General features: G+C 37.5%; 1 protein-coding gene across 6 annotated transcripts in view; it reads left to right on the top strand.

Annotated features, from left to right (window-relative positions):
• CARMIL1 (capping protein regulator and myosin 1 linker 1) overlaps positions 1–13,632 on the top strand; it is a 346,904-nt gene that overhangs the window by 235,714 nt on the left and 97,558 nt on the right. For all 6 annotated transcript variants that reach the window (XM_053602593.1, XM_053602591.1, XM_053602592.1 and 3 more), the window contains exons 22-24: positions 540–608; positions 3,259–3,352; positions 11,728–11,826. In XM_053602593.1, the coding sequence (XP_053458568.1) occupies positions 540–608; positions 3,259–3,352; positions 11,728–11,826 (262 nt within the window). The remainder of the gene's footprint in view (positions 1–539; positions 609–3,258; positions 3,353–11,727; positions 11,827–13,632) is intronic.

The following is a 13,632-nucleotide window of genomic DNA, read 5'->3' as shown; positions in this document are numbered from 1 at the left end:
TCCTATTTATAGTAACTGAGTTTTTGCCAGCAGAGTAAGCGGAAGTTCCTAGGATTGTTAATTATGCCATGTCAGGGAAATGATGAGAACATAAGGAAATATAACAGATTTTCTCTAGTGTTTTAAAATAGAAGAAAAAAAAAATCTCAGTAGCCGAAATTGTTTACGTTGGACTTGAGACTAGCATCTTTACCTAACTACTAGAATACTATTGGGAGAACATCAGAGATACCAGGTTTGAGAGTGTTCTGGCTAGTGAAAGTTAGGTAACATAATGGTGATTTAAGGTTTGTGCTACTGCTTTTAAGTATAGTTATTCCACACTACTCAAGTGGTAAATGTGTTAAGAATATAATGTTGGGAGAGATATTCGCCCTTGTTTTCTTTGCAATGAAGAAGAACATTATTCCTCACTCACATAATGCTGCTGTACTGAAATATCTAGACAGCTTTGCATCTGAGAGTTTTGTATTCAACAGGAGAATCGTCCCCTCCCTTCCCAAGTGTCTGATCATTTATCCGATTTGGTTTGCAAACAGGACTGTGATATGGGACAAGAACAACATCACTGCGCAAGGCTTTCAAGATATAGCTGTCGCCATGGAAAAGTAAGTTTTAATTAGGAGTCCTTTCTGGAAGAATACAAAAGAACCAGTGGTGTCTGTGTTATTTGTGGGGTCATAGAAGCAACAATCGATTGGGGAATCAGAAGATCTGGGTCTGAGTTTAGTCTATTGCTGACCAGCCATGGGATCTTGGAAGATACTGACTTTCTCCTGGTGGGAGAAAGTATAAAATGAGGGTAGGGATGCCCGCTCTGTGAAAGACACCACACTGTTGTGAGGATTAAGCAAGATTAGGGAAAGGGCCCACATGGTGGTTGCCTTGTTTCCTTTCGCCTTTGTGGTTTCAAGGTCCCTCTCCACTGGCTCTTGCTCTTTTGCCCATTGTAACAACTTTGAATCCAGTAGGGAGAAGGAAGCTGGGGTCCAGAAAATAAAGGGGAAATTGATGAATGGTAAGCCCAGCACTAACTCGTCTCATTTCTGTGAAAGGCTTTTTTTTTTTATTACTTCAGAGACTAAAGCCTGCAATTATTATTTATTATCAAATTTACTTTGCTGGTAAACTAAATGATGAAATAATACTAGATATGGCTGAAAATAATACCAGGAATCTGGTTCTTTCTGAATTTCAAAAATTTCTCGATGCTCATATTGTATTATAAGGGCAGAAGTAGGCAGAACAAATTTATAGCATTAAAAACAGGAGGCAATAAAATGTGGGTGGGAAATAAGGGACCAAGAGCATAGAAGCATTTCCGTGGGAAAGGGGAGGAAATGCTTATTATTTTGTGTTTCCCCAGATCCCCTTTATATGCAAGGCCTCCCGGGAGGGGCTCTCATGCCAAACATTTCCTACACCAGGAATTAGGAGCCCTCCCTTCAGCTCTGTCACCAACAAGCCTATGATCTTGATCAAAGCATTTTAGCTCTCTGATTAATTCTTTTTTCATGAAATGAGAGGATTAGAGTACATGGAGTCCAAGCGCCTTCAAATTCCAAATCTTATGGCTCCACTGTAGCCAAGAGGTCAAAGTTGCTGTCGCCATAAAATCATAAAGGCTCAGCCCTTCAGCCCTTTGTCTCTACTGATTTCAGGCTATCACTAAGTATGGGTGAGGCAGTTTATGCCAGTGAGTCTCCATGGCCACCTCTCCCCAGAGCCTTCCATGAAAGCTGAACCACCTATCGCTACTTCTGTTGCACCACAAAACCTCAAATGGGAACATTTATTTACACTTAGCTGCATTTGGGTGCTAGCAACAGTTACCATCCTGATGTTGCTGTAGACTGCTGGCCCAGACTGATATTTGAGAGAAGCCGGGAGGTAGGGCTCCTGGATCACAGTCTATTATGTATGCTGTGCCCTAAGATGCCAGTGCTTCACAATCACATTTGGTTTATATAAACTATGCTGGTCTGTAACATAAAAATTGAATGAGGAAAAGGAACATTTTCAACGCTATAAAAAAAGACATATTGTCTTTTCCTTTCAGTTGGCTGGCTCCTTCTAAAGCAAACAAAAACAATTTTGCTAAAACAAAGCCAAGGAAGAAATTAAAGTTACAGAAATTAGTTTTCTCTTTGTTTTACGTAAAGCCACCCTGTAAGTTGGACTGGGTGTGAATTTTCTTCTTTATTAAATAATAACCATCTAGACTACTACTAATTAAGGTGATTATTTGTCTTTATTTGTTCATTGCTAGTACCTTATTTGAGGAATTATTCATTTACTCTTCCAGTGGATATCATCTAAAGATGCCTGAGTGTCAACTGTGAGGGCCTAAACTGTGCAATTCCAGTGTCCCAGTTGCCACCAAGTGACCCAAAAGGTCATTCTTCCTGAGTGCCGTGTGGTAGAAAGGGACAGATGCATTTTGGGATGGGGGAGAAGAGACAAAGCTAATGCAAGAGTTTGTGGTGCAGGAGCAGGTGTTAGGGGTATTCTGGTCACATGGTAGTTTGTAGCAGGGTCAAGATCAAAGGCCAGGGACCAAATTCAGGGTTCTGTATGTTTTCTTCACACAAAAATGACTCACTTGTGCACTCTTGTCTAATCTGCCTGCCGAAAACAATGAGGTAATATGACAGCACTCCACAATTCTAGAGCCTGGTGAACTTAGGCTGACCTTGAAGGGAAACTGAAAGGCCCTGCAGAGATCAGGGTGTCCCTGTAGTTCTTTGAGAGATAATCTCTTGTTTAGACTTGTTTATTGAAAGGATCCCAGAGATGGAATATTCTGTGGATGCTAATGACCTTACTTTGAAAGCAAATGTTTTGTTTTCATTTTTATTTTTCTTTTCTTCTATTGGTTTGGGTCTGGCTGTCCTACATCATCACTGTGGGGACTTAGGTATTGATCTTTTGGTTACTAAAACCCCTCTAGGCATGTTGATGCTGGACTTTTTTCCCCGAGGCTTTCTCTCAGTCCATATTTCTGGTCCCAATATGATTTCATCTGTCTATGATGTAATTCAAAAACCGAATTCCTCAAAGTTATGTTAGTTTGTGCAAGACAGTATGACATAAGTGGTTTCCTGTGGTGAGATGCAGGCATGTGGATATTAATGAAGCCTTGGGGCCTTAAGATCTGGAGTTTTCAAATTTTTGTAGCTATTTTTGCAACTGTTCTTTTGGATTTCATAAAAGACGTAAGGAAGTATTTTTAAATGTATTATTTTCTCTTTTTTCTAGGAACTATACATTGAGATTTATGCCAATTCCTATGTATGATGCTTCTCAAGCCCTAAAAACAAACCCTGAAAAGACAGAAGAGGCTCTGCAAAAGGTATTAAAGAATCAGTAGCTTGGTTACAAGAAATATTTGAATTGGGTTGGTAATAGCACTTTGTTATATTATGGAACTTTTTCCCCCCTAAATTATCTCAAATTCTATGATCACTGCTTTGTAATGCATAACTGGGGGAGGAATAAAATAAGGAGAACTAAAACTTGTCATGCAGTTTAAATGGAATAAAATAACATCCTGACAACATCAACATGCCAGAGCGCTAGCATAGTTAACTTCCTGATGGTCCTAGGAGAATGTGTGGAACTGAATGTCAGTTTGCACAACGTCCCTCCCCTTCCTCCTCAACAGAATGAACCTGTTAACTGAAGAAAATGACATGGCTTATATTTGGAAAGAAGAATGTTATTTCTCATAAAATGCTGTATCCTGTGGGTGGCCATTCCAACTGTTGGAAAGGATAGCCTCTAGCCAGACGCCAGCAGAAACACATGTGTCTTACTTAGAGGGAGGGAAGATGGGAAAGGAATTTATGCTGAGGAGGGTGAGCAAATATACATATCTGATAAGCTATACAAGGAGCCATGAATATTTATGAACTTACACCTACAGATTCTAGCTTTATGCCCCTTTATGGGGTCTATATTCAGAAAATGGTGGCCCTCTGATGTCAAAACATGAAGTAGAAGACATGAAAACCATCTCTGTGCATGCTCTGTAGACTGGTGAACATCACTCTAGGGTTGGTGGTTTATTATCAGGAAAGAATGTTGGTCTGGATCCTGAGATTGATTTCTATTTAGTCTTTAGGGGAAAAGACTGATGGCTTTTGCAGAAGAGGGCGTATAATGAGGCATGTCTGACCTCCCATCCTGTCATTGCTGGGAACTCAGTTTTAAGGTTTCTCTGGTGTCCCCTTGGCCGAGAGGGGGTTTGTTCAGCTAGTGGAGCGGAGGGAGCAGTTAGGATTTTATTTTAGTTCACAAACCTTACTCCTTTCCTCATTAAGAAATTTAAGGTATTGGCACTGTCAGGTGATTCATATCTGTAATCCAAGCACTGTGGGAGCCTGAAATAGGAGGGTTGCTTTAGGCCAGGAGTTCAAGACCAGCCTGAGTTGTTGGGAGGACCTGTCTCTGCAAAAAACATTAAAAATTACCCAAGCATAGTGGTGCAGGCTTATAGTAACAGCTACTCAGGAGGCTGAGGCAGGTGGATCACTTGAGCCTAGGGGTCTGAAGTTGCTGTGAGCTTGATGATGCCCTGACATTTCTAGCCTATGCTACAGAGTAAGACTCTATCTCAAAAATTAATAAATAAAAATAAAAAATTGAGGTATTATTGAGATCTCACTTCACCATCTTCATGTATGAATATATCTAAATCCACCACCATTCCCTCCTCCTTTTTGATAAACTCAGAGGATGATGAGTACCCAAGGCCAGCCATTCACTGTGGCTTTGACTTCATAATCTCTGCCCAGTGCTGGAAACCTGCCCTGCGAGCCATTCCCTTGCTCTTTCACGTCTTCATCCTTACCTTTCTATGGTTGCTTCTCTCTCCATTTCAGATATACTCAAATTTTCCCATCTGAAGAAACCTATTCCACTTATACTGCTGTAACGTATTACTTGGGGAATCTTTGAAGTCTTTCCTCCCTTGGTTCCCTTGGTTCTCTCTCCATGGTGGTCCCACCCTTCATCCAGTCTTCCAAGATTGCCTTTCCTTTCCTACTCTCCCATAGTCAGCCAGTCACCAACTCCACAGACTCTCTTCTCTCCTATTCATACTACAGATACTTTCCTTAAGTCCTTATCTGCTCTTACCTGGATGATTGTCATGTTTGCCTCCCATTAGTTTTCCATATCTGGGCTATTTAAAAAAAATAACCAATATATTTTTTGATCAATTTGCACAGACTAAAATCTTTACTCTATCTTTCCTTGGTGGCTTTCAAAATGAATAAAGCCCAGTCTTCTTAACGCTACAGAACATTCTATTCAGAATCTGCCTCTTGTCCACCTCCCACTTCATCTCTTATCAATCTTAACATTTTGTTTTGCTTTTCCTTCAGGGAACTCATTAGCAATGTAAATTCTTGAGCCTCTAGATCTAGGGTAGGACTTAGCAGTTTGTGTTTCTACAAGCTCTTGCTGATTTTTAAAGTTGGAGAATCCCTCCTGTATCTTGGACATCTTTCTGCTTTCTCCACCAGAGTGAATGGTTGTTGATGAGATTGAAACCAAGTGTCAGCTCACCTTTCTTCCCCTAGGTGGGCAGTCTTCTCAGGATTTCCTGTTCTCTCTTTCATAGGCCTTGTGACATTGTTTTAAGTTATTTGCCTCCATATTTTCTCTAATGAACTCTGAGTGCCTTGAAGGCAGAGCCTACGTAATTTTTTATCTTTTTTGTTCCCAGCATCTAGCACGGTGCCTGGCATGCATGTTTGGATACTTAGTAGGCCTTTTTTGAATAAATTGGAGTACGACTGGGGGTGAAGGAAGAGAAAGCTGTGGTATAGCCAAGGAAATTATCCAAGGTTTGGATTCAGAAAATTTGACTTAAAGGCAAACTTTTCCTATAACTTTCAATAAGTTATTTGATTTTTCTAAACCTTTCCCCCATCTATATAAAGAAAAATAAAGCTCGTATAATAACTATGTTTAGTTAACATTTAATATATAGTTATTACTAGATAAATACTTTACATAAATTAATACATGTATTCTTTTTAAAAAGTCCTTATAATACCTTCTATTATTATAGATAAGGAAAAGGAAGGGCAGGGAGAATAAGTAGTTTGCCTGAAATGACCATGAGGATCCAACAAGGTAATATATATGCTAAGCAGTTTGTAAAGAGTAACTTACAAATGTTAGGTATCTTCACATTTTCCAAAAGGGTATATTAGTCAGCTTTGAACAAAAGGCACATTCTAGAGAAACCAGTCATCACTTCCATCTTTACAACAAGAAAAAGGTGAACAAACAAAATGAATGACTTTTATTTGATCTGTCATAGAGCTGAGGCCACAGGGCAATGAATGAATCACAGCCAAGATTAGCTTACCAGGAAGGGACTGGTAACTCAGAGGAACCCTTAAACTGTAATTGATGAATTGCTAGAGGCTTAGTGTAGCTTAAAAACTCCTAGGGGTCCACTTTTAGGGAAGCCCCAATTTTTTCATGGGTTTTTCTTCCAAAGACTCCATTAGGCTGTCTTAGTAAAGAATGGAAAGAACTTCCTTATGTTTCTGGCAGGGGATGGGGCAGTAGCCATTTTGAAATACACCCTGAGTATTCTGTTCTCTATAAGCCAGTCACATTACTTTACGGGAGCCTTATCTAAACTGGGGAAAGGACAATTAGACAACCCAGCCCTCTGTAGCCCTTCCGTCTCACATAAGGGGAAAGGGAAAAAAAGACTGAGAAACATTTCTATAGGCCACCTATTAGGAACCAAGATCATTTAAAAAAAACTAAATTTTATCATAAAATTATAGAATCCTTCCCCTCCCTAACATCTTATCACCACATCAGATAAAATAACTGCATTACAACTGAGCATGCTATAAGATACAGACTCTAATTAAGAAAGAGTTTCTAGGGAAACCTCAAAATAACAGAAAAGACGAAGGACAAGGACGTGCAAGTGAAGTCTGTGGTTCTTACAGGCACAGCAAATATCAAACACAGCCCAGCTCCCAGCCAGGTTAACATAAAACTCTCACTCAAAGCCTGTTACCAAAGTTCCTATTACCAGATATATCTTTTCCAGCTTTCAGCAAAAATTATAAGCCATGCTAAAAGGCAAAAAGTGCAATGTAAAAGAGACAAAACAAGCATCAGAACCAGCCTTATATATGACACTGATTTGGGAATGATCAAATAAGGGATTTAAAATACATGCATAACTATGATTAACATGCTGAGGACTCAAATGGAAAAAGCAAACAGGATGGAGAGGAAATGTAAGCATTGAGATGAAAACTTTTAAGGATAAAATAAAGGAAATGCTAGAAATCAAAACCTGTAACAGAAATGAAGAATGTCTTTGATGAGCCCATCAGTCGGCTAGACACAGTCAAGGAAAGAAATCATTGAGCTCAAAGGTTCTTTTTAGAAACTTCTCAAAATATATTGCAAAGAGAAAAAAGGCCATCTTCTGGAGGACAATATAAAGAACTGTTACATGAATGTAATGCAAACAGCAGAAGGAAAATAAGAAAAGAAACATCTGAAGTAATAATGGCTGAGAACTTTCTGAAACTAATGACCAGCACTAAATCAGAAATCCAGAAAGCTCAGAGAACACTAGCAGGAAAAATACTAAAAAATGTACACATACGCCTCTCATATCCAAACTGGAAAACAAAAGACAAAGAGAAAATCTCTTTAGAAATCTTTAAAGAGGAAAAAAAAAAAAACTCTTACATATTGAGAAACCAGGATAAAAATTACCTCAGACTTTCTGTCAGAAACCATGTAAGCAATAGGAGAGTAGCACGAAATATTTAAAGTGTTGATACAGACCCCTCCCCAGCAGCTTAGACTTCTATATCCAGCAAAATTATCCTTCAAAAATGAAGGAGAGGCCAGACACCGTGGCTCACTCCTGTAATCCTAGTACTCCGGGAAGCTGAGGCAAGTGGATTGCTTGCTGGTTTAAGACCAGCCTGAGCAAGAGTGAGACCCCATTTCTACTAAAAATAGAAAAACTGAGGCAAGAGGATTTCTTGAGCCCAAGAGTATGAGGTTGCTGTGAGGTATGATGACACGGCACTCTACCCAGGCCGACAGAGTGAGACTCTGTCTCAAAGAAGGAGAAAGAAAGACTTTCTAAGATGAACAAAAATTGAGGGAATGTGTCACTAGTACATCTGACTTGCCAGAAATGTTGAAAGAAATTCTTCAGAGAGAAGAAAAATTACATAGGTTAGAAAATTGAATCTGCCTTTGAAGGAAAGAACACCAGAGAGGGGCTAAAGGAAGGTGAATAAAATTCTATTTTCTTTATTATGAATTAGTCTAATAGATGACTTTTTCCAGAGTACTAATAATCACAGTGTATGAGGTTATTGTAGTGTCTGGGTAAGTGAAGGGAATGACGGCATGTTACAGAGAGGGGGGACTGGCACGATCTGTTGGGAGGTTATTTGCAAGTTGACTTGGATTGTTTATAAATGTATTTTTTAAGCACTAGGACAAGTACTAAAAATAATTTTTAAAGAGGTATAATTAATATGCTAAGACAGAAGAAAAATGTAATCATGTAAAAATGTGTAATAAAACCGAGAAGGCAGAAAACAAGGGGAAGACGAACAAATGTGATTAACAGAAAATAGTTACATAAATAGTAGATACTGTATAATCCTACTATATCAAGACATATTTTGCAGGTCAGAAAATTGAAAATAGGTACAGAAAATGGAAACTAAGCATGAAGGAGGGTACAAATGTTAATTGTAAAATTTGAGCCTGTTAAATAAAAAATTGTTGATGTTAAAGCACATATTTACATTTATTAGATTTCTTATAAAACTCACTGTGCTTGTATGTTCAAGTTTTCATTTTAACAGAGATCTCTGTCTTCTGGGAGAAATATGAGAATTAACTTTATTATAGAAAAAATATTATGATTCGATGCTCAATCTTTGTAAGTTTTTTATTTTTTTAGGTAGAGGATTCCTTTACATAAATATGTTTTTTTGGCTTCTTGTGCTGCTGCTATTTCCAGCAAATTCTGGTCTAGACTACCTCCCAGCTTGCTGTCTGCTGCCCAGGGGTCCCAGTTAGGGTTAGCATGACAATGACCTTTTACTTTCCTTTTGACCTTAGCCCAGTCCTTAGCCTTTGGGAAGTGTTTTTTACCCTTAGCTTGAAATGGTGCAAATAAGCAAAGTTTACTCTGTCAATCAAAGGTGTAAATAATTTCAGTGGTGATGTGTACATGACTGATACTAAAGTCACTTGAAAAATTGTTACTTTTTCTTTCCCAGGAGCTAGCTTTTAGAAATAAACATCGAATATTATTTTTCTAAAAAATTCCTTCCTGGTTTAAGTCTGTGAGCACCATTAGTACATCTGGGGAAAGGTCTGGAAAGGTATGAGGCAGCCTCGGGTACACTGCCTGTGTGTGAGAGGGGCGTCTGAAATAATCAAACTGCTGTCAGACCGGGCCCCCACCCAGCACTCTGTGAGGCTAAATGTAAAAGAACAATTAAAGGGAAAGGATGGTGTGTGCCTGTTGGGTTACAGGCAAGAGTCTTTCTTTCTAGCAAAAAAAAATTAACATCAACGGTAATGTCACCTTGAAAAGAGATGACTTCTTGGGAAGCAGCAAGAGCAAGTTAATGTAATATAATGTCAGGGCATTAATGTGTCACTTTAATGATGTTTTATTTCAGGGATTCTTTTCATTTTTATAATTTCTTCATTTATGTTTAATAGAAAGGTATATTTTGTTCTGCTTTATAGTTTCCAGGGATGATAGTAATTACAGTCTGTGTTTTAATTGCTCCTAATTAGTATTAAGTAGTAGTCATTTTAGCATATGGAAAATTAAAATTAAAATGTACTAGGACTTGGTGCTTCATAGATATTAGACGTTCTTAACCAGGGAAATGTGATAAATTAAAAGCCAAATGGTTAAGTAGTGTTATTAAAAACAAAGAAAAACAACAAGGAAAACAAAATAAAATAACAACAACAACAACAAAAAAACAGATGGCACAATTTACTCTCTTCAAATTATTCTTTTTTTTTTTTTATTTTATTTTTATTTTTTTTTGAGACAGAGCCTTGAGCTGTTGCCCTGGGTAGTAGTGCTGTGGCATCACAGCTCACAGCAACCTCTAACTCCTGGGCTCAAGCGATTCTCCTTCCTCTGCCTTCCAAGTAGCTGGGACTACAGGCGCCCGCCACAATGCCCGGCTGTTAAATTATTCTTTAAAAAGCATTTTTTATAGGTCTCCGTCATTCCCAATAGTTAACTCTATGGTTTTTGTTCAATCTATATGCATTGCATATTGGTCGTCTTCCATGCTTTATTTCAATCTAGTTATCATTTGTACGTGTGAATTTTTCATAAGAGATTGTATATGTATAAAAATACAAATTGCCAAGCAACTTCAAGATTTCTCGTTTTCTATGGAAATTCATTTTATTTTCTAACATTTTATTAAAATCAATCTTAACTTCTCAGAGAATATGAAAGTTTGATGGACTAATGAAATTGGTCTGTGTCTTTGATTTGTACTAACCTTTGTCTTTGAAAAAAAAAAATTGATGGGGGTGGAGAGACAACGTCTCACTTTGTTGCCCTTGGTAGAGTGCTATAGCATCATAACTCACAGCAACCTCAAACTCTTGAGTTCAAGCAATCCTCTTGCCTCAGCCTCCCGAATAGCTGGGACTACAGGTGCCTGCCACAATGCCCGGCTATTTTTAGAGATGGGTCTTGCTGTTGCTCAGGCTGGTCTCAAACCCATGAACTCAGGTAATCCACCTACCTCGGTCTCCCAGAGTGCTGGGATTAGAAGCGTGAGCCATCGTGCCCGGCCTCTGTCTTTGAAATTTTGTAGCTATTCTCTTTCTTTTTTTACCTTAAAATCACGAAGTCTCTAAGTACTGGTGGATTCTATGACTGGAATATGGCTAAGAGGTTCAGAGAGTACCATCCATACTATTTGGAGCTATTTATTTAACTTCTGGACTGCTGAATAGTTAAAAAAAAAATTCATGAGGAAGAAGGATTGAGATTGTGTGCTGAGGAATGATGAAAAGTTGAGAGGTAGAGTTTCTAATCCTGCAGGCCTTTAAATACTTGTTTACCTTTGTCAACTCCCAAGTTATGTAAAAATTATTCCAACTAGTGGAAGTTAAATTTCTTTTTCTTTGTTTGCTTACCCCAGTAAATTGAAAACAAGTTAAATTTCTAACTAAAAACACCAATCATAAATCACAGTGAAAGCTAAAGTCCTCTTTTCAGATATAGTCTCATTCTCTTGCCCCAGGCTAGAGTGCCCTGGTGTCAGCCTAGATTATAGCAACTTCTAGCTCCTGGGTTCAAGCAGTCATTCTGCCTCAGCCTCCCAAGTAGCTGGGACTACAGTTGTCTGCCATAATACCTGGCTACTTTTTTTTTATTTTTGGTAGAGGCATGGTCTGCCTCTTACTGGTCTAGAACTCCTGAGCTCAAAGGATTCTCCCACCTTAGTCTCCCAGAGTGCTAGGATTACACTGCACCACCTGGCCATCCCATCCCATGTGTTTTGGGGTGTGAAAGCACTGGGACAGGCTGTCTGTATTCGGCAGTTGTTCCACTTACAGTTTCATATTCTACTGAGTTAAAATACGTTAAAATTATACATAAATTATATATAAAATTAAGGAATACGTGTGCTTAATTTCCAGATTGAAAACTATCTGCTACGGAATCACGAGACTAGAAAGTATCTCCAAGAGCAGGCTTACCGCCTACAGCAGGGTATTGTCACCAGCACCACCCAGCAGGTAAGTGAGCACTTGTGACTTTCTCCTTTTACAATTAATTGATCCTTCCAAGACCAAAAGAGACTTTGAGCATTTGAATCATTTCTAGTGGGACAATGGGGACTAGCTTCTGAAAATACAACAAATCTCAGGAGAGCTTAGGGGAAGATACAGTGGGATGAAAAAAGTGTGGGCTTATTCTAATATTAAATATGCACTATTAATTGTGGATGATGTTGTGCCTTTTAGTATTGCCAATAAGATCTATGGTATTTTAGATTTATATAAAAATATTAGGAACTTTTGATTATAGATAATAAAGTCCAAGGCTGATCAATTTTGCTATTTTGGAAATATTCTGTTCATTTCTTTCTGTTCTTTTATACTTCTGTGAGTAGGATACAATAGATTCCCAGGTTCTTCTGCATGATTAGGACTTTGTTGAATGTTAATTAATACTTACATGCTCAAGAGAAATTGAGTTCTTTTCTTTTTTACTTTATTCCTCTTCTCTCTACCCAACTTTAGAGAGGAAACAAACAAAAAATAATAAAACAAGTGTGAAATATTTCCTATTGAAATATTAATATTTTAATAATAAATATTAATTCATTATTATTAATAAATATTAATTTATTGTTAAAATAGTAATATAATAAACAACCATTAACATAATAATAAATGTTAGTTTATTAAAATATTGATATTACTAATTTTAAGGGGTCATGCAGTATTTGAAGAAAATTAATAAGTCAGAGAAAGAACAGAACTTGGGTAATTCATAATACAGAGGGCTTTATAAAAATTGTAAAGTTTATAAAAATTGTAAAAAGTTCAGTGGGACTATACAAAACGTTATGTCAACACAATAAGAATAGGTCACTATGAACAGGAATTATCAGAATACAAGAAGCAATGCTTAGCAATTAAAAAATGGTACTGTAATATGGAATTAAATAAACTGATAGGACACAAACTAAGCTTCCCTGGAAGAAGAACTAGAGGAAATATATGGTATGTTATAAAAGAGAAAAAAGACAAACTATGAGATAAGAGTCAGTGAAATGGCAAATAGATTCAAAATGACTAACCGTTTTCTAATTGGGGCTTGAAAATTTAGAATGAAAGCTATTGGAGGGCAGAAAATAACTAAAAACTATTTTACATGAGGCTGGGGATTGCTGTAAACCACTGGAATTCATCAGAACGCATAGGAAAAAGAAAAGAAAATTGAGATCTAGGGAATAAGTTAGGTTATTTTACAAGTTAACTAGTATCAATTCCTAGCATCAATTCCCAATTACTAGAAGCAAACAAGTTAATGTCATCCTGGTTCAGAGAAGGATTTTTTTTTTTTTTTTTGACTGAGAATTCTATACCTAGCCATTTTATCAATGTGGTGTGAGGACAGAACAAAAAGATTTTCATACGTGGACTCACAAACTTTATCCTTACATATACCCTATATAAAGTTACTTGAGTAAATTTTTTTTTTTTATTAAATCATAGCTGTGTACATCAATGCAATCATGGAGTACAATGTGCTGGTTTTATATACAATTTGAAATATTTTCATCAAACTGGTTAACGTAGCTTTCATAGCATTTTCTTAGTTTTTGTATTAAGACATTTATATTCTACATTTAGTAAGTTTCACATGTACCCTCGTAAGATGCACCATAAGTGTGGTACCATTGATTACCCTTCCTCCAACCATCCTCTCCCCACCCCTCCCTTCCCTCTCCCCTTTCTCCATATTCCTGGGCTATAATTGGGTTATAGCTTTCATATGAAAGCTATAAAGTGGTTTCATGGTACGGCTGAGTA

This window comes from Nycticebus coucang, chromosome 9 (assembly GCF_027406575.1).
Source record: "Nycticebus coucang isolate mNycCou1 chromosome 9, mNycCou1.pri, whole genome shotgun sequence".
In the NCBI taxonomy this organism is placed as follows: Eukaryota; Metazoa; Chordata; class Mammalia; order Primates; family Lorisidae; genus Nycticebus; species Nycticebus coucang.
The sequence above is the reverse complement of the archived record's forward strand: the minus strand, read 5'-3'. Positions and strand labels throughout refer to the sequence as shown.